This window comes from Camarhynchus parvulus, chromosome 1A (genome assembly GCF_901933205.1).
Source record: "Camarhynchus parvulus chromosome 1A, STF_HiC, whole genome shotgun sequence".
Classification (NCBI taxonomy): Eukaryota; Metazoa; Chordata; class Aves; order Passeriformes; family Thraupidae; genus Camarhynchus; species Camarhynchus parvulus.
The window spans coordinates 24,231,520-24,252,316 of record NC_044586.1 but is presented as its reverse complement, the minus strand read 5'-3'; the positions used below and the strand labels follow the sequence as shown (position 1 = coordinate 24,252,316).

The 20,797-nt window shown below is 45.1% G+C and overlaps 2 protein-coding genes across 3 annotated transcripts; both read left to right on the top strand.

Annotated features, from left to right (window-relative positions):
- Positions 1 to 204: 204 nt before the first annotated feature.
- POLDIP3 (DNA polymerase delta interacting protein 3) lies at positions 205 to 15,413 on the top strand. Of its 2 annotated transcripts, none has more exons than XM_030960185.1 (9): positions 205 to 336; positions 3,577 to 3,964; positions 6,293 to 6,367; positions 8,235 to 8,330; positions 10,088 to 10,270; positions 11,111 to 11,188; positions 11,758 to 11,887; positions 13,063 to 13,129; positions 13,467 to 15,413. In XM_030960185.1, exons 1-9 carry the CDS (start codon positions 278 to 280, stop codon positions 13,639 to 13,641), a joined length of 1,251 nt encoding a protein of 416 aa, XP_030816045.1. In that variant the 5' UTR covers positions 205 to 277; the 3' UTR covers positions 13,642 to 15,413. The 2 variants fall into 2 exon arrangements, with proteins under 2 accessions (XP_030816045.1, XP_030816044.1); XM_030960184.1 differs by having other exon boundaries at positions 6,290 to 6,367.
- A 1,495-nt stretch (positions 15,414 to 16,908) lies between these two features.
- RRP7A (ribosomal RNA processing 7 homolog A) lies at positions 16,909 to 20,345 on the top strand. The gene is made up of 7 exons (XM_030960961.1): positions 16,909 to 17,014; positions 17,247 to 17,389; positions 17,579 to 17,704; positions 17,974 to 18,097; positions 18,710 to 18,807; positions 19,207 to 19,405; positions 19,861 to 20,345. The coding sequence occupies exons 1-7, from the start codon at positions 16,963 to 16,965 to the stop codon at positions 19,944 to 19,946; spliced, it is 828 nt and encodes a 275-aa protein (XP_030816821.1). The 5' UTR covers positions 16,909 to 16,962; the 3' UTR covers positions 19,947 to 20,345.
- The last annotated feature ends 452 nt before the right edge of the window (positions 20,346 to 20,797 follow it).

Here is a 20,797-nt window from a genome sequence, read left to right as displayed (position 1 = left end):
GGCTTCTGGCTGGCCTACAGTGTCCTCAAAGCTGCGCTCGGCCCTTGTCCCCTTTCGCCCCGCGGAACCGCTGCCGCGGGCCGAACCGAGCCACGACGTGCCGCGCCGTATGCAAATGAGAGGCTCGGCGACCGCGGGGAGTTGTGGGGCGCCCGGCGCAGCGGGCGGAGCCCGGGCGGGGCCTGCCGTACTTCTGGGGGCGGGGCGAGGAGCGGAAGTCGTGCGGTGTCACCTCCGGGACTCGCTCGCTGCGTCTCATCGTTGGGGCCGCGACAAGATGGCGGACCTGTCTCTGGACGAGCTCATACGGAAACGCGGTGTGACCGTGAAGGGGAGGTGAGTGGTTGGGACGGCGACGCAGCGCCTCGGGCCGGCGGCCCCCGGCCGCTCTTCGAGTGTCCCTTCGAGTGGCTCCGCTACCGGGGCTGCGGGCCGCAGCTGTCTCGGCGCGGCCCGGCCCTGCTCCCGCCCTCGCGTTCCCATTGGCTGAGCCGCGGGCCTGCGGGACCGCGCTGCCATGCGATTGGCGGCGGCGGCCGTCACTCAGGGCCGGGGCCGGGGTCGGGCCCCCATCTCGGCCCCTGTACCTGGCGGTGCCCCGGTGGGGCAGGAGCGCTCAGCGGCTCATCCCCTCTCGGTCTTTTCGGGATTCCTGGCGCCGTCCTTTGTCTCACTGAACCTTACGACTTGCCTCCTGCTTGTCCCCGCTGATTAACCCAGCGCTGCTCCCTGTAACGGGGTGGGCGCCCCGAACTCCGCCGGTAGCCGGGCCGCAGGTGTTATCCAGGCGGTGCCCGGTGCCCCCGCGCTCCCGGGCGCGGCTCGGTGCATTGTGGGAGAGCCGTGGGAGGGCTGCTGGTGCTCGGGGAGCCGTAACCGACCGGAGCCGCCGGGCACCCGCGCGGGCCAGGCTGCCGGGCTGGGGCCGCAGCGCTGCCCGGGTCTCTGCAGGTGCCGTCCCTCCAGCGCAGTTAGTGCGGCTCCGACTGATTGCTTAAAGTGGCTGAGAGGATGTGGAGCCTGTTGCAGATCGGAGCTGCAAGGTCAGGTTATTTCTTTGCGTGGCAGATGTCTCCAGTGTAGGCTGGGCCATTTACTGCCACAGTTGGCAGTTCTTACCTGGGCTCTCCTTCGGTAACTTTTCATTTTCCCTTTTGCTGTAGTCTCTTAATGCTTCTGAAGAACTTGTCCCCTGTCTCTGTTAGCTCAGTGTGCTCTTGCTTTGTTGATTTTTTCCCTTCGGTTTTTTTTTTTTGTTTATTAGTCTTTGTTTTTGACTCTGAATGTGTATACACTTACATGTCTAGAGTAATATTCTGAAAGTTACCTGCTAACATATACTACCAAAACATTCAAACGTATTTAAATCCTAGTCTAGACAAAGCCTTGGCTTTGCACTTTCGTTCATGTTATCCCGCATATTTGGAAGAGTCTTAGGCTGCTTACTATGCCCCAAGTACCTCCTTTATCCCTTTTCAAATCCCTCTTTGACTCTCATTTCTTTCAGGAATTCTTCCTGCTTTTTTTTTGCTGAGCAACAATCCCTCTGCAGCACTGTAAGAATTGTTGTGCCCCACACTCTTCTTGTATGTTGTGTTGAGCTCACTTTATAAATTCCTGAGGTAGCAAACTTGGCTTTGTGAAGTCTGGATTAACTGAATAAAGTTAAATTATTATAGTCATGTTATTCAGTAGTCTAGATGAAAGAAAAGAAAAAAATTCACTTACAAAATATATTGATCCATAACATATTCAAGCCAGAGCTTGAAATCCTGGAAAGTGAATTAGATGTTTGAGATCCACTTTTATTTCAGGTGCTGTGGCACAAATACCTAAGCAGTTAATGCTCTTGGGGTAAGGAATTATCTGTGAAAGAGAGTTGCTTATTAGGATAAAGACACCAGAAATGGTGTCAGCTTCAGTTCAGTTTCTTAGCCTATTTCATTGGGTATTGTTTTCAACAGCCTTAACTAATTCTAGTTTAAATGTTGACACATACATTTCCGGTTTTACTGTGGCCTCTCTGATGAACCACTCATCCAGCCCTTTGCAGCACTCCAGCTGAATGCTTCCGACATGGCTAAATAAATGCTTTTTAAAATTGCAAGGAAAGTCTTGCTCTGTGTCTGTTGCTTTATGGGTACTGTTAGTCTCCTGTGTTCTGGGTTTATTTTCATAGATGGTCTTAATAATCCTCCTGTTTCTTCCACCTGGTTTGCTTGGGCTGTATGAGAGAGCAGCCATAGGACTCTTAGGTAAGAAAATAGGACTCCAGTCCCAGCTTTCCAAACATCTAGACACAAGAATGAAAGAGGCAGAAGCAGAGGTTAAGTCTTTCATCTCTTGGTTGGTTGGGGTTTTTTTTGAAAGACCTCTCCATTGCAAATACATGACACTAAAGAATGTGAAGGTTATGGAGTTAGATCAGGAAATACTAATATAAAGGTGCATGAAGAATTGAAATAGCATCATAATTTAATTTTGTGATACTAACCTTTTGATTATTACAACAAATTCCAGGTATCTACTTTTAGACTTTGTAATACTGGACAACACATTTCTGAAAGCAGATGAACTTTGTAGCCCTGTATTTTGACTTTTAAAAAGTCAACAGCAAGAATATTTTTTCTCTCTCTTTCTACTCTTTTTTTTTTTTTAATATGAAGAAACCCAGTGAAGAAGAAAAAACTTTTAAAATACTCATCAGAGGAAGTCCATTAAGAAATTAGATAAACTGTTTTTGTTCTTTGGGCAGATTTTGAAAAAGTGTATCAGACCTGTAACAAGAAGGTAGTTCTAGCTTTCACCCTGTATTGTGCTGCTTTTTAGGAATATTTGTCTACAAGTACAAATGCTGTCATTTTTGTGGGCTGTTGTCTTTCTGTGCTCAGTATTGTAATAATGATATGCTTAAAAAGTAAAGGCCATCAAGTGCAGTAGTTCTTTTATTAGATTAAAGAAGAGGCAGTCATGTTAAAAAGTAATTTGACTAATGACTATTCGTGCTGGAAGCTAATCAACCTTGAAACTGGTGGCTTTGAACTAAGATTGTTACTGGTGCTTGTACATACTAAAATTTGAGTTGCTGTGCTCCCACAAATCTGAACTTGCTGCCCAGAATTCTTGAAATCATGTGTAGTTGCATGTTTCCTTCATATCAGGGTGTATTAGTGAATTACAGAAGATGCTTTAGCAGACCTGTTCACTCCTAAAGCTAGAAAGTCTGTTCCTGTTCCTCTGTGTCTTCAAAGGTTGCCCCAAAGTACCTGAGTTGTTGAATTTTGTGTAAATGTAGTATGTACTTAGCACAGCTGAAGTCAGACCCTTTAGTTTGCAAATGTGAGCTGAAGGGTGGATTTTGGAAATAAATTCCTTAGCTGATTATGTAGAAAAAAAAATCCAGCATAAAAGAGCTTAGGAGTTCTACTGTTGTATTTAGATGTCCAGCTGGAGTGGATTTTTGTGCAGTAATAATGAACTTTTGTTTGCAGCAACACAAATACTTTTATTGACACTGTATTGACACATAATGCCTGAAACTTTCTTTTTTTTTTTTTCCTTTTTTTTGCCCCTCAGACTTAACACAAGGCCAGTGTTTGGAGGTGTAAGATCTCGCATTGGGATCCAGCAAAATCTTCTGAATAGATCATCACCAGCTGTGAGCTTCCAGCAGACTTTTGATGCCCGACAGAAAATAGGACTCACTGATGCCAGGCACAAACTGGGGGTGAAAGATGCCCGAGAAAAACTGGTTCAAAAGGACGCTCGCTTCAAAATCAAAGGGAAGGTGCAGGATGCTCGGGAGATGTTGAATTCCCGCAAGCAGCAAAGTGTTGCTGCTGAAAAGGTGACCAAAGTGGTGGATGCCAGAGAAAAGATCAGCTTAAAAAGGAGCACTCCAGCTGCTATCAGCCCAACTATGGGGACAGTAAATCCAGCCGTGAAAATCACCAAAACTATCCAAGTAGGTGAATGAGTCACCTCTGAGGCCCTCAGTGACTCTACAGCAGTGCAGTAGACATGATAATACTTTAGTGTGTTTATATAGTTACAATAGAAGCAAGGATGATACAGTTCATCCCAGCCCATGGGGTGGGATTCTGATCTTTTTGTGTGTCCTTGCAGCTGCTTGGGACTTTTTGTAGAATCACACCTCTCATTTAAATTTTCATTTTAATTTTGGGCCCAAAAAGACTAAGGCAGAGCTCCTGTCAGCATTAAAAGAGATGTCTTGAATGGTTAAGTAGTCTCTTTCCTGCCTGAATGCAAACAAAATGATGCAGATTTTTTGTCATTCTTATACTGCCCCTCTTTGCAAGTCTGATGTGGTGGATTGTCCTGTATAGATAACTGGTTTATCCTAGGGGTGGAATAGCAGTTTAGAATATGCAGCTGTGTTTGTATCTAAGAAAATTTAAAATTCAATGAGCCGTTCTACAATTTTTTCTTTTTATACTTGTCTGGTTTCCAGGGATTTGCCTGATCACATGAAGCATTCCTGCTGGGGCTCAAGATTTATTCCAATTGTATTATAATCAGTTGATCGCCCTGACCTGCTGATTTCCTGGGCCAATTTTCTGATTTCACTTTGCTGTGTGCATAGCTACTTGATTCTTAGCCAGCTTCTCTGAGAAACTGCTGCTCTTGAGCTGTGTCTGTTAGATACAGTGTGTAGAGTCATAAGAGAAATTTCCTGACTGTTGGGATTTTTGTTTGAGTGGTTTTGCTCCTTACCTCTACAAGCATGTAACTGAAGTTCCTAGTCTACCTCTTTCATTTTTAACCTCCCAAAAATCAGCAGTGTGCTCACTCATACCCGGGATTCTGTTGTCATCACTTTGAAAGCCTAGATGAGTCTGCTTTCTGTTCAGCTGTGGGTTTTGCTGAAGAGAACCATCAAACATGTTTCTTCTGCAAATTGGCCTAGGAAGTTTCCCACTACTCTGCAGGTTTCCTGGCAGGCTGATGTAAGAAGGAGAAAGGACTCTTGAGGCAGTAAGAAGGGCTAATGGCAGAGCAATAGAGCAGTCTGTTCAGCAGTTGTTAGTTAAGAGGGTGATCAATACTCTTGCTGTCCTGAGCCAAATCGCCAGCATCAGCCATGAGGAATTGAACATCTTCTACAAAGTTTCTAGGAGTTCAAGCAGTTTCCAGAGACTTGGTGCAGTAGCTGTTTGTTCTGACCTGGTGTTTTGTGGGTTTTTCATTGGACTTGTTTTGACCAGTAGTGTTTTCTGTTTGCTAGACAACATAGTGCAAGGGAACATATGTATTTATACATAGGGTATCATGGTGATTCAGACTGTAGACAGAACCTTGCACATAAGCAATTATCTAAAAGTTGTTAAAAATATTTGTGCTGAAATTCCAAATTGCCCCTGACCCTCCTATCTTCCCAAACGTGGGAGTGGAATCAAACTAGTGTGTCTTGATTCAAGGTACAGCACACAGCTCTAAATGTGCTGTCCTGAGGTCTTGTTTATCATGAAGCAAGGAAAAATCTTTGAAACCAAAAAATTACAGTAGGTCTGCTGGTGTTTTTGTAGGATGGGTATCCTTGTTTCTTTGATTAGCAGATTGAAACATGAGGTGCTATGGTATAAGGTGCAGTCTAGAGAAAACGCAAATCTAAAGGTTTTATTACCTATGTGGACTATTTTTGTAAGAATATATATTCTTTAATGGACAGATTTCAGCTTTTCAAAAAAACAGAAGGGCATTTTTATGGGTGTTGTTGCATGATTTTAGTTATCGGTTAGTACAGCTACATTCCCTACCTCCTTCTGTTGTGATTTCCCGGTTTCATGGTCTAATGGGCTGCACACTACCCTGTGCAGCATGTTATTCCAGCTCTCATGCTAAGGGGCAGTGTATACTTCTCCTTTTGCCTGATGGAGATATGTATGTTTAGTTACCTGTAGCAGGAAAGAAGACACAGTTACTTTCTGACTTACCCCATTCATGGTTTTGTATTGGCAGAAATGTAGATCTAGTCAGTCTCGACAGGACTGAAGTTAACTTCCCTCCCCAGTAATCTTGGACTAAACCCTAAGTAATTTGAATCCGTTTCTTCATGTGGTCTTAGGTTTTAATTTAAGTGAAGCTATCTCATATTGAACATATCACAAGAAATACAGGTGTTACCTAGGAACTTATTGTGGTAGTATATTTCAAAGCAGGGAAGGTAAGTTTTATATAAGTGATCTCAAGATATTCAACTAAAGCTTTGATCTCCTGAACCTGATGGACTGTAATGCTTAATGCTTTGGTTCTTTATCTCTAACTGTAGCAGAAGGCTCCAGTTCCTGGACACTCTCATCCAGCAGGAATGAGGATCAATGTGGTGAACAACCATACACATAAACAGGTGTGTACCTGCTCTGTACTCTTTGTTATCTTTAACAGGGAAGAAAATCTGTCCATAAACATTGGCATGTGCAGAGAAAACCCCTAAGTAGGAGAGAAGAACCTTTGAAAGTTCTCCATCAGCTTAGCTTCCGTGTCTTGTGGGGTTAAAATAGTTTCATGGTAATTGAGGTTTTCATTTAGTATAATTTATCTTGATTCCTAGTGTATTATCTGAATGAGATACAGGAATGAGAAGCAGATATTCCCAGTTTTATCTCTGTGCTAATGGTATATTTTTTCCCTAGAGGCTGACCTCTAGCTCTGATATTTTTGTATAAATTTCTTATGACATCACATCAGATCAAGTTGTTGGCGGTTTTGATTCACCATGCTGCCAGCCTCTTCAGAGAGAGGATGTGACTGTACATGGTCAGATGTGCTGCAGTGAGGTGGGAGAGGATATAACCTTCCTGTGAAATCCCAGCTGTGGGCCACTGCGGGAATCCTGATAGGGAGTGATGTTACCTAGTATTCTGATGTACTTCCAGAGTTCCCATAGCCCTTATCAAGCAGATTTTGAGAAAGATCTTAGAGTATTGTGTTTCTGGGATCAGTTTTAATGGATTTTGTCACAGCCCCCAGCCATTCAGCCACCTTACTACCTTGGGTGCTTTCAGAGAGGAGTTGGATATTTTTATTACTTATGTTATTGTGTGTGTATACACAAAGTATCGCATGAAATACTGGAAAACTGACATTCACAATATCATGTCAGGTGACTTTTTTGCCATGATTATCATAATTTTAGCTATTTGTGTATGTTACCTTTATGCTGGCCTGCTACCCTCACCTGTCCCAGATGCTGTTGTTTAAGGAAGTGTCTTCATTATTCTGACCTTATCACTGTAAACGTGGAAACCATTTAATTTTGTCTCAAGCTCAAGTCCATTGTCCTGCTCCCTAATGTTTTTCCCAGCTCTTTTATGTTCTGCACAATTCTCCTCTGTTCTCTGTCCATTTTCAGGTTTTTTTTTCCTTCACAGCATTTCTGTCACTGCAACAACTTCCCTGTTTGTAAACCAGAATCTTGCTGACTATGGACAACCCACTGATTTTGCATGCTCTCATTGCTAATCCTCCAGCTTTCTGTACCTTTTTAGTGAATGAATGGGAAGCTGTTTGCAGTTGTGATTTCTTATGTTTTGGGCACTGCTATATATGTCTAGACTTTTTCTTAACTTTATTTAGAGTCAATGAAAAAAGTGGTTGTGTAGGAGCTCACCTCAGTATTTTAAGGCAAGGCTATGAGTGTTAAGCTGAACTGGAAAATTAATTATTCATTCAGTAAAGATCTTAATGCAGTGTTTTCTAGGGCCAGATGGATATGTCCTGTGCTAAGGAAAGCAGGCTATTCAAAAGGAATGTTCTGTTTAGATGTATTCAGCAGGCACTTGTTTAATTAAAAAAAACAAAAAAAAACCCAGAAAACCCCAAACAAACAAAAAGAAACCCTACGTCATGCCCCCAAACTAATTTAAAAATCACATGCACAGGTGTCAGCTGTAATGGTAGGAGGGTGCTAAAATGTAAGACACTGAGGCTTTATTCCAATAATGTAGCTTCAACAGTCCTAATGACATCCAGGAGAAGAGAAATCTGTATGTGATTTCAGTATATCTAGGGAAACAGTTTTGCTGTGATGTTTTTGGAAAGCAAGTCCAATAGTTTTTATGCTGATGTTTTGACATGGAGTTGTATACCTGAAACTAAAATGCAGTGTAGGTGTTTATTAGCTGAAGATGGTTGAAGGCAGGAGAAAACGACCTGTTTTTGAAATGTCTCAGTGAAGTCTGCCTGCATGTAAACTATTGCCTTCTTCACTTCAGGGTCTGTATGACACAGAAGATGATGAGGAAAGTGTCTCTCCCCTTCCTAGCAAACAGATGAAAATCACCACCACAAACAGTTTCCTGCACAACTCGGTAAGGGTCATCTGAACAGTCTCCACCATGCCATGCTCACATTGCATGGACACGGAGGCTGTGTCTTTACAGGACTTACCTATCAGACAGTTCTTTTAAAGTCTGTAAATGAAGTTTTCTCCTCAAATATTTGCTCTTCACCCCACCCTTCCTTTGTGCCAATGCTTCTACTGTTATTTTTGGAACAGAGTTCTTTTAGGGTAACTGGTTTTATGGGCTCTCAGCAGCTAGAATGTGTGCTTTCTGCCCTGCTGGCAGGTTGCTGTATCCTGGCCCTTTCTTGTTGAGGAAGTGCATTGAACCTGTTTTGTTACTGTTTGAGTAAACCAGTAAGGGAAGCTTTCTGCTGCTGGAGACTGGGCATCAAAGCAGGAAATCTCTTGCTGTGCAAAAATCATAGTAGGCATCTTGTTGGGGAGGACTGTTGCTCTGGAGAAGATGGAATTTCAGTACAGACAAATGTGTGGCCCTGCTTTTGGCATGGGATGGCCCTCTGCAGCTTAAACTGAGAACTGACTGGCTAGAAAGCAGCAGCAGCTCTGTAGGAAGGAGCCTAGGGGTCCTACTGTGTCATCTGCTAAGAATGAGTGAGTAGTGCATCCTTCCAGAAACAAAGGCCAACTGTAGATAATTAATCAAGGAAGATAATTATTCCTGTTTGACATTTTGAGAATGCATCCAGAATTCTGTGCCTATCTTGGGGTTCTGCAATACAAGAAAGACATGACTGGAACCAGTTAACAGGGTGGTCAGAGGGCTGCACCATATTATGCATGAGGAGAGGGTGAGTCCACTCATTGCCTGGAAAAGGCAAAACCCACGTTCTTCTTGGGAATGACCATGGAGAAGACAAACCAATAAATGTGCTGCGGGAAAAGAAATTCTAGTTGGTGAAATTCTCACAGTATTGATCAGCATCTGGCACAGGTACCAAGAGGAGTTGTGCAGTCATCATTCTTGAATATTCAGTGCTTAGCTGGATAAGGCCCTTGCCAGACTAATGTGTGCTTGAAGTTAACTCTGCTTCAGACATGGGAGTTGGGCACAGGTTTGGGCTAAGTTATTCTCTGGTCTTGGAAAAGCAAATTCATGTGGTTTTACCATCATGCAGGCACTGTAGTACAGTGATTACCCTAGGAATTTATTTCCTTGTGTGGGTATTCAGAATAGAGCTTCTGGCTATTTGTGATTCTCAAATAATCTTATTAAGGTTTTTTGAGGGTTTTTTTCAGGAGTGAATTTGTTCTTTCCAGTGTTCACAGCAGCTTCCAAGCACAAGTTTTAGTCAGATATTTCAGCCTTTAAACTCAGATATTTTAGCCTAAGTTCCGTGTGTTTGTGTGCCCTACCTTGGTGATTCTGAGGAATTACCGCTTTTTGTTCTGTGGATTCTCAATCTTACTGTTAATGAGCAATCTTTGTGAACTCTTTATAAAGTACTTGAAAGTCTGCGGATGGAAGGAGCTTTTCAAATTCAGATCACATTGTTAAAGTTTGTTTATGAAAAGTATGAAACCAAAAAGTGCTTATGAGGGAAGTGCTCTTTCTGGATAAGCATACCTTTTTATGTTTATGCCCAGAAACCTGCACTGATTTTTTTCTCTGAGCCTTTTGAAAGTCTCCAGCACTGTGCAGTGGTTTTGACACTGGGAAGGACATGCAGTGCATACTAGTAATACTCTGGTGGTGGTGCTTGAAGAAAAGTGATGGCTTTTGTAGGCTGTAGCTCTGAGATACTTTCTTTTTTCTTCCTGTAGACTGGTCTGAGCAGCAATAAATTCTCTCTGTCCAAGACTGTTCCCCTGACTAAAGTGGTCCAGAACGATACATACACAGCTCCTCCTGCAACTCCCCCTCCTATGCGGACAAAGGCCTTGGCAAACATGTCCCGGACCTTAGTGACAAAGGAAGTGCCTCCAAAAGAGCCAGCACGTGTTGAGGTGAGCTCAGGGAAGGGGAAAATGCTCTTTATAGAAGTCTCTGAAACATCTGAAACTTGTTTATTGGACATGTGAGCAGCTCATTTGTGCCTGCCTTTCATCATTAGTTCTGGGACGTCGTCAGGGTTATTCTGATAACTGCAGTCCATGTCCCAAGAATTTGAAACCTGTGTAAACATCCTTTCCCTGCACATGATCCTGGAGGAATCCATATTATAGGGAGATGGCAGTTGTTGTTTGGACACTCCTTGGTGGCTTTCTTGTCCCTAGGAGAATAGTGTTTTAACACTATCTGATACAGTGTATGTTGCATGTCCACTCCAGCTAGCAAGGAGAAAAAAGAGTTATTCCAAATGTACACATTATCATGTACCCCCCAGGCAATTTGTAGACAGCCTGGAATTGCTTTGCCAAACTGCCTGATGTTGGGTACAAGTAACCCACCAAGTCTTCCTAGGTGTGCTGAGTTCAGCATGCTCTTGAGAGGCTGGAGCTGTATATTGGGGTTTGCTGGCTGGTGTACAGTGCGACAGAGACAGGCTGTTAAAAGTGTGGGCATGACCAGAGTACTGTGTATGCGCATTAAGTTAATGTTATTCTTGAGAATAAGAGTGAAAAGTTACTTCAGAGAAAAACTAGCATGGAAAAGAAGGTCCATTTTGCTGTCAGATGAGCTGGGCTTTAGTAAACATTGATATATATCCCATTACTAACTTTAACTTTCTCCTTTGTGTGTGTATACAGACATTCCCAGACATATCCTTAGAGACTTTTTATTGCTTTCACTGCTGTGCTGTATTTTGTGCCATATTTCTGTGATGCATTTGTTTGTGTTGGCAGCTGGCGTTCAGTCCTTTGGAAGGCACAAAGATGACCGTAAATAATCTGCATCCTCGAGTCACAGAAGAAGATATTGTTGTGAGTGCTGCTTACTGCCAGACTGTGCATGAGTGACACTTCCTTTCTCTGTCCTACCTCTTCTGATAAATCACTTGATCTATGGTGAATGCAGTAAAGAGGGGTGTGATGTGAGTTTGCTCTCCGTGCAAAAACTTGGAGGGTTCCTGATTGTTTGGGGTTTGTTTACACTTTTTTTTAAAAAGTGTGTGCCTAAGAACAAAGGGCAAAATCCCACAGAGTATTTTGAGATACCTGACATCACTTAGAAGAGTTCACACCAAATGATTCTTCTACCCAAACTTATGCCCCTATCCAAATTATCTAGGGGCTTCCATTCTCACCGGGCTGAGAATGAATCTGGTCTTTGTGTGTGAAAAACATTACTGGGTACTGGCCCTGAACTTCCCTGCTTGTGTGCTCTCTATTACTAGTGCCAAGTACTTATGCCATAACAAACACAGTAAAACAAGTGTCCAGATCCTGTCAGGTATTTAATAAGCAGGATGGGTGGTGTGATGAAGCAAGTAAACCCTTCTCATGCAGTGCCTTTGATGTGACCATGGTCGTGACTGACTCTCTGCCCTCAGGAGTTATTCTGTGTGTGTGGCGCCCTGAAGCGAGCCCGGCTGGTGCACCCTGGCGTGGCTGAGGTAGTATTTGTGAAGAAAGAAGATGCTATCACAGCATATAAGAAATACAACAACAGGTGTTTAGATGGTAAGTTTGATGCCAGAGTTGCATGTAGGATAAATAAATCAAGAATGACTTTTCCACCTGAGTGGAAGGTTTAAAAGTATCTTAGATGTTAATATGCTAGCAAGAGAGAAATACCAGAAAATCAGTTCAAGAGCTAGATAAGACAATAATTGCTGTGTAACTAGCTGAATATATGCGCAGTTTATTTAAATGCAATTAAAAACCCCACCCACATTTTCCTAGAAAAAGAAGGTTGAGAGCTGGAGGCAGGGTCCTGATGAGTCTCCTGCTCTAACTTTCAGATGAAATTCCTTATGTTTCTAATTTGGTACCAAGAGCTGGAAAGTTGTCGCAGTTGAGACAGAGACAATTCAAAGCAACACACTCCATTTTCAGAAGGCTTCAAACTATTTTTTATTATAGCATCCGTGCTTTTTACACATTCTTACAAAACTCATAAGTTTACACTTTACTTATTGGTCGCAAGAGACAAAGTGATTATTGAAATAGGCAGTTGCAGGTTTCTCTTATTTATCCTTCTTTCTTTCTTGGTTTCTATGTCAACGACCTTGGTAGAAAATTCTTTCAGGGGTAAACATGGATCCTCTTAGCAAACATCTCTCTGGCTCAGAGAAGTTGCTGTAAAACCTCTTCCACAGAAAGTCCTTAGGAAGGCTTTACCTGCTTACAGAGCTGCTTGCAAAGTACAAGTAAAACTAGTATTTGCAATAGTCTGAAGGGTGCAAATACTCAAACATTTTGGACTTGTAAAATAGTATCAGATTCTCCATTAACTTTGAATAATGCAATTTTATATTTTAACCATGTTAAACTGAAATTATTGTTGAACTGTTAATTTTTAGCTGGAAATAGGTGCTTTTTCTTTCTTTAGATGAGTGACATGTTACGGATGTCAGATGAGGAGCAGACAACTAAGAATGGGAGATCCACTTGTGTCCCTGCTAAGGGCTTCGTACTACTGTGTAACTCGTTAATTAGTATGATCCTTCATATGGTACTGAATGTTAGAGTGGCTCTTCTGTTGCTCTGATTCTGCAACAAAAGATTATCAGCTGTTTTTTCTCATGTTTCCCCAGCATGTTGAACTCTGTTGCTTGCACTGGTGTGTGCTGTTTCAAGGATCTTGCCTTACCCCACTTCTGATAGAATGAATTTTGTGTTTTGTTTTTATATAGGTCAACCAATGAAATGCAATCTTCATATGAATGGGAATGTCATCACCTCAGACCAGCCTATATTGCTGTAAGTGTCCTTCAGTGGGGAAAACATCCAAACACTTTTGCAGGTTCTATTTTGAGAATTGTTGTCCCTTGAATTTTCTTTCTCTCTCCTTCTGTGGCACAATATGTTGAGTGGAGTGCAATGTAGCTTGACTACATAGTGTTCTCAGCCTTGAGGCTCAAAAATAATCTGAGATGAGGATATTTTCTTGTGAGAAAAGCATATTTAAAACCTTTATCTCTGATATTGGTAAGGGGAAAACACTGATAACAGTAAATGCAAACACAGTTTTAAAATTTATTTCTCATAAAGAGAGATTAAATACTGCCTTTTTAAAATTTCTTTTTTAATCCTCCAGGCGACTGAGTGATACCCCTTCAGTGGAGAAGGAAGGGGAACCACGCCGGTCAAGTGCAAGCGCCTCCTCAAATCCCCCAGCTGAAGTGGACCCTGAAACTATCTTGAAGGCACTCTTCAAATCCTCAGGGGTCTCTGCCTCTGTGCAGCCCACAGAATTCAAAATTAAACTCTGAGAGGGGGGAGCAAGCAGTGGACTGGAAAACTCATAGAAGCTGGGGGATGAGGAAAGTGCAGGAGCGCAGATGTTATTTGCATTTGCCTGTCCTGAAATTTTTTGTTTTCTATGATCGCTACCTTACTGTACAATAGTGTTTCCTCTTGTGTGTGTACTTTCTGTTTTCATAGTTGGAGTTTTCTTCCATGATTTTTTTTTCCCAAGAGAATAACCTTCCCCTTCTGCCAGTAATGTATTACCAAGCATATACCATGTAACTCCATCCTTTACTCCAAAGCCCCCAGTGGCCATTAAAAGTGCACATAGACTTTGAGGGAAGGAGTGGTGATCTCCTTCTGTTTTCTTCTGACTGACCTTTAACTAAAGGCTGCATCCCCTTGATTGTCCACAGGCAAGAGCACCAGGTTGTTTCTGAAGTTGCTGTGCTGGGTACAAAGGCAGGTTGGGCTCCCTTCAGAAAGGACTTGTGTGCATTTGGTGGCATAACTCTTCCTTCTGGCTGTTGGACGCTTTCCTGCTCAGCAGCTGGGACATTGAGAAGGAGCAGGAGAAGCTGGGCAGCCCGCAGTGTGCCAGCGGGGACATCAGGCAGGAGGGATGGGTGCACGGGTGCACCGGCCATTGTGCTATGGGCAGGGCTGTTTCAACCCTAGTAGTGCTGGAGGGTTGTTCTGGCATTTGTACAAGGAATATATTTGCTCTGGAGGGTCAGGCTCAGTTGCTCTCCTCTTTCTGGACTGAAAAATTAAGAACCAGTTGTGTTCAAAGCTAGAAGAAACCTAGTTGTTTGACTCCCATTGGATTATATTGCCTCCTCCTCCTCCTGATGCATGGACATGAGTTTCTTTCTTGCTTCTAACTCAGCCAGTCTCCGATGAAAAGGAAGGACCTGAGACCCTTTTCAGATCCTAATTTACACAGAGTCTTGTGTCTGAGAACTTTGAGAGATGCTGTTTGGGCATTGTTTGGCTGCTGTACGGTTATGCTGCTGGCATGCCTGGATTTGGAGGATGATGGCTGCAGTGTGTGGCCTCAGGGAGAGGTTTAGGAGCAGCGGGCAGTTGGCGCTGTGTAAGGAACACCGGAGAGGAGTGGCAAGTCCCGTGCAGGGCGGCGAGGACGTGGCGCGGGCCAGCGAGTGTGTGTGACAGGCCACTAGGTGGCACTTGCAGTTCTTCCCATTGTTTGTACCGCATTGGCGCCTTGGATGTTGAAAGTCCCGGTAGCTCCACTCGTTTGTGTTTGTTCAGACTGTATTGGAAGAGAGGAAAGCTGAGAGCAACTTCCAGAACAGGGTTGGGGTTTGAACTTGATCCTGCGAGCTGGGAGACTAACCTAATCCATTCTGTTCAGCTCTGCTGAGTAGCTCCTGTAAGTCCAGATTCTGTTTCTTGGGCAACCCCATGTTTCTTTTGCTTTCTTGTTCTGTATGAACTCTTTCTTCTATCTAGCTTGTGCAGACCATTCCTTAATCTCACTGTGTCCCTTTTAGCCATGGAAATAATAAGGACTTGGCAGGACTTGTTTTTCTGGAGTACTCTTTGGTTTGAAGGCCAGTGACACCATGATTGGTGGGGTGCTTCATGTGAAGAGCAGATGTTTGTAGGGGAGGGGACCTAAGACAGCTATTGTTCTCCTTTTTTAGATTGCCCACCAAATACATGTGTTTTAATAAAAAAAAAAAAGGGGGAGGGAGGGTGAGGAAACATTAGGGATGGGAGAAGATAATGTATTACCTGTTTCTGAATAAACGTTTGTTATACAGAGAGTGGATTCTAAGCCTTTTTAGATGCTGTGAAGCAACTAAAGATAAGTGGTGGCGTTCCAGTATTGAGTCAATTGCTCTTTCTAAGTGAACGTGGAAATTTCAAAACTGATAACGTGATGAAGAGCAAGAGGAGCTTATGGGTAAGAGAGCTGTTACTCATCCACCTTTTGTCTGGAACATACAAATTAGCAGCTGACTCCTGCTAGTAAATTGAAGCCATTTGTGTCCATGTAATTCCAATTCTCTTTTTACAGAAAAAAAAAGTAGCCTTTGTTACTGACAGCCTAGTAATTTAAAAAGTAATTTTATAGCTAAAACAGCTCTGAGATCAGGGTACCTGTTCTAGGTGAAGTGGGATGCTCTCATTACCAGCTAGACAGAAAGCCATGTAAATGTGAAACATCTCTTGCCTCTTCTGAAAGAATGGGGAGACTCAAGGATTTTTTAGTTTATTAGATCCGTGTCCTTCTGAAAAGCCAAGTAGCAAGATGCATTTTAACTTGCTGTTAAACTCTGCCTTGTGTTTAGGTTATCTGAGAGTTTATGATGGCATTGACATGCTTCCTTGGAAGTACTGTCTGCTCTGTTCCATACCTCTGTGATCCATGGCACCATATTCTTATTTTTTACAAATTGGTGAATTACCTGGGTGTCCAAACACAATGTCTTGGTGTACATTGGTGTTCTGGTCTTGGCCAGCTCTTTAATGCACCATTGCATGGCTGCTTCTGCTGGGCACTGAAACAAGAGTAACTGTTTATTCCCAGTTCTTACCAGGTATTCTCAGTCCTTTTCAGGTAGTTCACTTTGGCTCTCCAGTTTCTCCTGGACATCCTGCAATTGTCATGCTAATCATGATTTCAAACCTACCACCTGTCTACATTTATCATCATGCAACATGGTGATATTTTTGTGTTTTGGGGTGGGTTTTTTCCTTCTGGGCTGGTAGAAATTATGAACTGGCATATGAAATACTAATTGCCTGCGCTCTGAATTAATGTGCGTTAATTTAGACATTAAATTAAATGGCTGGCCAGGACAGGTGGTAGGTAATTTGTAATGGTGTTTCTTTTGTTTATTTTGGGTTTGTTTCTTTTATTTCAAAAATGTGAGGACTTCTGAAGTGATGCCACAATGTGCAATGTTTTCATGGCTTTTGCATGTACCTTCCGATAATGTTCATTAACTTGATATTTGGTTGGATCAATTCTCCATATCGTGTCGTATTTTGTCACCTCCTACATTAGCATTGCTTCAGTATTTTTAAAATGGTTCTGTCTTCCATTACAAGTTCATTCTGTAAAGGTTTTTTGAGTTTTTTTAATTAACAAGAGTCTTTAAAAACAATTGCTTTTGAACGTTTCTACATCTCTTTAAGATTTACTTGCTTCTCTCAGATTACGGATAGTGCGTGAGTTTTATACTGTTTTTACAAAAACATGAACTCAACCCCGGGGCTGCGGCGTGTCCAGCCGCCGCCATTAGCAGGGCCGCGCCGCGCCCGGGGAACTACAGCTCCCGGCGGCCCCCGCGCCGCCGCGCTCAGACAAGATGGCGGCCGCCACGGGGTGTGCGGCAGGAGCGGTGCCGGCGGGATACACGGGTGAGGGGCAGCGCGGGGCACCGGGAGCGGGGCCGGCGGGATGCGCGGGTGAGGGGCAGCGCGGGGCACCGGGAGCGGGGCCGGCGGGATGCGCGGGTGAGGGGCAGCGCGGGGCACCGGAGCCGGGCCGGCGGGATACGCGGGTGAGGGGTAGTGCCGGGCACCGGGATACGCGGGTGAGGGGCAGCGCGGCGAACGGGGCCGGGGCGTCTCAGTGGTGCGTCCCTCGCAGCTCTGGCGGTGAAGTTCGCGGAGCGGCAGCACTCGCACCACTGCCTGTTGGTGAAGGAGCACCAGGTGCGGGAAGGGGCCGACACCGCGCACCCGCCTCGCCGCACCCTCTTCGTCCTCAACGTGCCCCCGTACTGCGGCCCGGTGAGTGGGGGCGGCTGGGGGCCGAGGGCAGGGCTTGGGGGCCCGGGAGCCGGCGTGTGCCTCGGGGCTGCTGCCGGCGGAGGGCCGGGCTGGGGCCGGCGAGCCGCCCGGAGAGCTCTGCCGCTGTTCGTGGGAGGCATCGCTCCTGCTTTGCTGTACCGCGTGTTTTCTCTTACTCTCTCTTTTAAGGACTCTTTGTCTAGGCTGTTCTCCCGCTGCGGGCATGTGCAATCTGTGGACATCTGTGACAAGCCAGGGCCAGGAGAGAAAAAAGATAAACTGGCATCGAAATTCTTTGACCACAAAACTCTGAAGGTAAAGCTTGGGCAGGGGAGAGGAATACTGATGGTTCAGTGGGAAAAGATGGCAAGTACTGAATGGTTCTCTTCAGAACACGAGGCACAGGAAACCATATGGGGCACTGGGAGACATGATTACTTACTTAAGTTTACACTGTTTTTTTTTTGCTATCCTACTGCCCCTTGTGGTTTGATTTTTATTTTAAGTTATTTGTACTGCAGTTCCTTGATCCATGGCCAATTTCTCTTACATATCTGGCTCACCTGGGTTTTTTTTTCTTTTAGGGATTTCAAGTAGCATATGTGGTGTTCAGGAAACCAGCAGCTGTCCAGGCAGCCAAGGCTCTATCACAGGAAGGTCCCTTGCTAATATCAACAGAGAGCCACCCTGTGAAAACCGGCATTAGCAGTATGTCAGCTCTGGCTATCTTTCTGTGGGTTAATGCTGGGCAAGAACTATACTCATTGCTTGCTGAATTCTACCCTGCGTGTCCCATTTTGTTCTAAGCAGGGGGATATTCAGTGTTTTGTGTTCTTTCATTATTCACTGGGTAGCAATCTTATTGAACTAAATGTTGAAATCTGGTCCACTGACCCTGTGGGAGAGTGGGGACTTGGAAGGGTCCTTTTTTCCTGACATTTTTCCGGTATTACATAGATTCAGAGATACTGTCTGCATCTTAGCTCAAAATGGAGACCAGACTATGCAACAGGCCCCAGATGTCTGTCAAGTTGACAGCACTTCACATGTAATTGCTTGACAGAAGCACGGCCCTGAATGTTGTGCCCCTTAGGCTTAAGGCTAGCCCCTTCTGCCTGGGCAAGTTGCAAACTCTTCCCATGGCATATTGATCGTGCTCACAGCCAAGTCAGTCTGAGCTGTGGCAGGGGGGAAGCTGAACACAAATGGGAACAGTATGTCCTTCCCCCATGCTAGAGTTCACTCTAGAGCTGCCCAAAAGCACCACACTAGCCTGCTTCTAACAGCAGCTGCTGCTGACTTGTGCCCTCTCTGTCTCAGAGTGGATCGCCAGCTATGAGGCCTCCATTGTGGATCCGAAGGAGCTGAAGGCTGAGGTGGATGCCTACATGGAAGACTATGATAAAAAGGTGGCAGAGGTGAGGCCAGGCTAGGGAGGGAACCCAGCTAAGCAGATTTCTTGGGGCAGAGGGAAAGAAGAGAGATTTCCCAGTGCTCCAGCCATAGTGGAAAGGGCTGAGGGTCTCTCTGTTGGGCACAGGTTTTTTTACTCCCTGTTGCTGGTGGGCAGCCAGACCCAGGCTTGGTCTGCAACACCTGACCCTTCCCCTAGGGCTTACAACAGATACCCACAAATAAATTGGTTTGTGGCTGACAAGCTGGGAGCTGAATGCCTGCAGCCCTGATCCCATGCCTTCTTTGAAATCTTGCGTGGAAGCAGGAGCTGTAACTTTGCCTGTGTTTAAGGGAGAGATGTGGGGAGTTGTGCATTAGGCTGTGCATCTGCACTGGGCTGCCTCACCCTCCTGTCCTTACAGGAAAAAGCCAAAGCAGCCACGGAGGAGGGTGTTCCGGATGAGGAGGGCTGGGTGAAGGTGACGCGGAAGGGCCGGAAGCCCGGCCTGCCCCGGACAGAGGCTGCCAACCTGCGCGTGCTGGAGAAGGAGAAACAGAAAAGGGCCCGCAAAGAACTGCTCAACTTCTATGCCTGGCAGCATCGAGAGACCAAGAGAGAGCGTGAGTGTGCAAGTCTCCTGCCCCTGCCTGGGCCTTGTCTCTCACACTGTGGCCTGAAGAGCATCCTTCTGCCTTCAGGGGAGGTGACATCCAGCTGCCACTAAGCAACTGGCTGGCTGGATCTGAATGGCCCCTTGCCACCACCTGTCCTAGCAAGGGCTGCTGGAATATTTTGTGGGAGGGTGTGGTTTTCCAAGAGGTGCTTATTCGGTCTGCACAAAGGCAGCGATTGAAGGGGGAAACTAGCCAATTCCTCCCCAAGAGGGAGCTGCAGCACCACTGGAGATGAACAGCTGGAGCCCCAGCTTGGCACTCAGCTGAGGCTTAAAAGGACCTGCTCTGGGAAGTGGCTGGGACTGTTGGGACTGAGCCCCTCTGGTGTGTGGAAGTGAGGTTCCCAGGAGAGGGAGATCTTCTCTCGTGTGACCTGTTCTTTCTCTTTCTCTGTGTTTTAGACATTGCCCAGTTGAGGAAGAAATTTGAGGAGGACAAGCAGAGGATCGCACTGATGCGAGCTCAGCGCAAGTTTCGGCCATACTAGGTTGTGCTGAGCTGTTCTTCAGGTGCCTGTGCTGGAGAGGGTAGGAGAGATGCCTACTGACTCCATTTGCCAAAGGATTTTGAGGAATTGAGGCAGCTTTGGATTGCCTCTGCCTTTGGATCTGAAACAGGAGATCCCAGCAACTGCTACTGGAGGAGAGTTCCCTTTACTTGCACCAGTATCCTCCTGCTCTTCTGTCATTCAGCCCCATGGCACCACTTCTCAAGGTGCTCAGGTCAAGGGGCTGAGGCACATCCTGTGACAACCTGTATCTCCCTGCCACCCAAAACCACACCTCCTAAAGTTTGGTGAGAACTGGGATTGACCTAGTGCAGCCTCTGCAGGGGCAGGGAATGGCTGAAGAACTGTAAATAAACTGCTGCTACTGTTTTCAGAACATGGGAATGCTTCTCTCTCCCCTCCGGTCTCCTGTGGGAAACAGCTTCCTGTGTGCTGGGGTGGTGGTAAAAATCCTGGCTTGTAACCTGGTGCTCCTTTGCCCATTTTATTGAAGGAATGAGGAGGGAAGCGACTTTAGGAAAAACCTAACTGCGACTTGTTGTCACAAGGAAAGATCAGTGGTTTAGTAGAGAGCCCTACTCCTTCTCTTGGTGTTTCCCTCCCTGGCCAAGTGTTGCAGTGCCCAGTCATCCAGCTGTGCATGGAGCTCTGCAGCCATGTCTAGGCCATGAGAATTTCCTAATACCCAACACTGTTGCAAGAACAAATGCCACTTTGAGCAGCAGGTTTGGAAGGAAAAACCAGACTCTCCACACCCTGTTTCCACTTAACCTGTCCCCCGCCCACAGAAGGCAGGTAAGGATGGCACCAGGCATGTTTAGGTGTGGGGC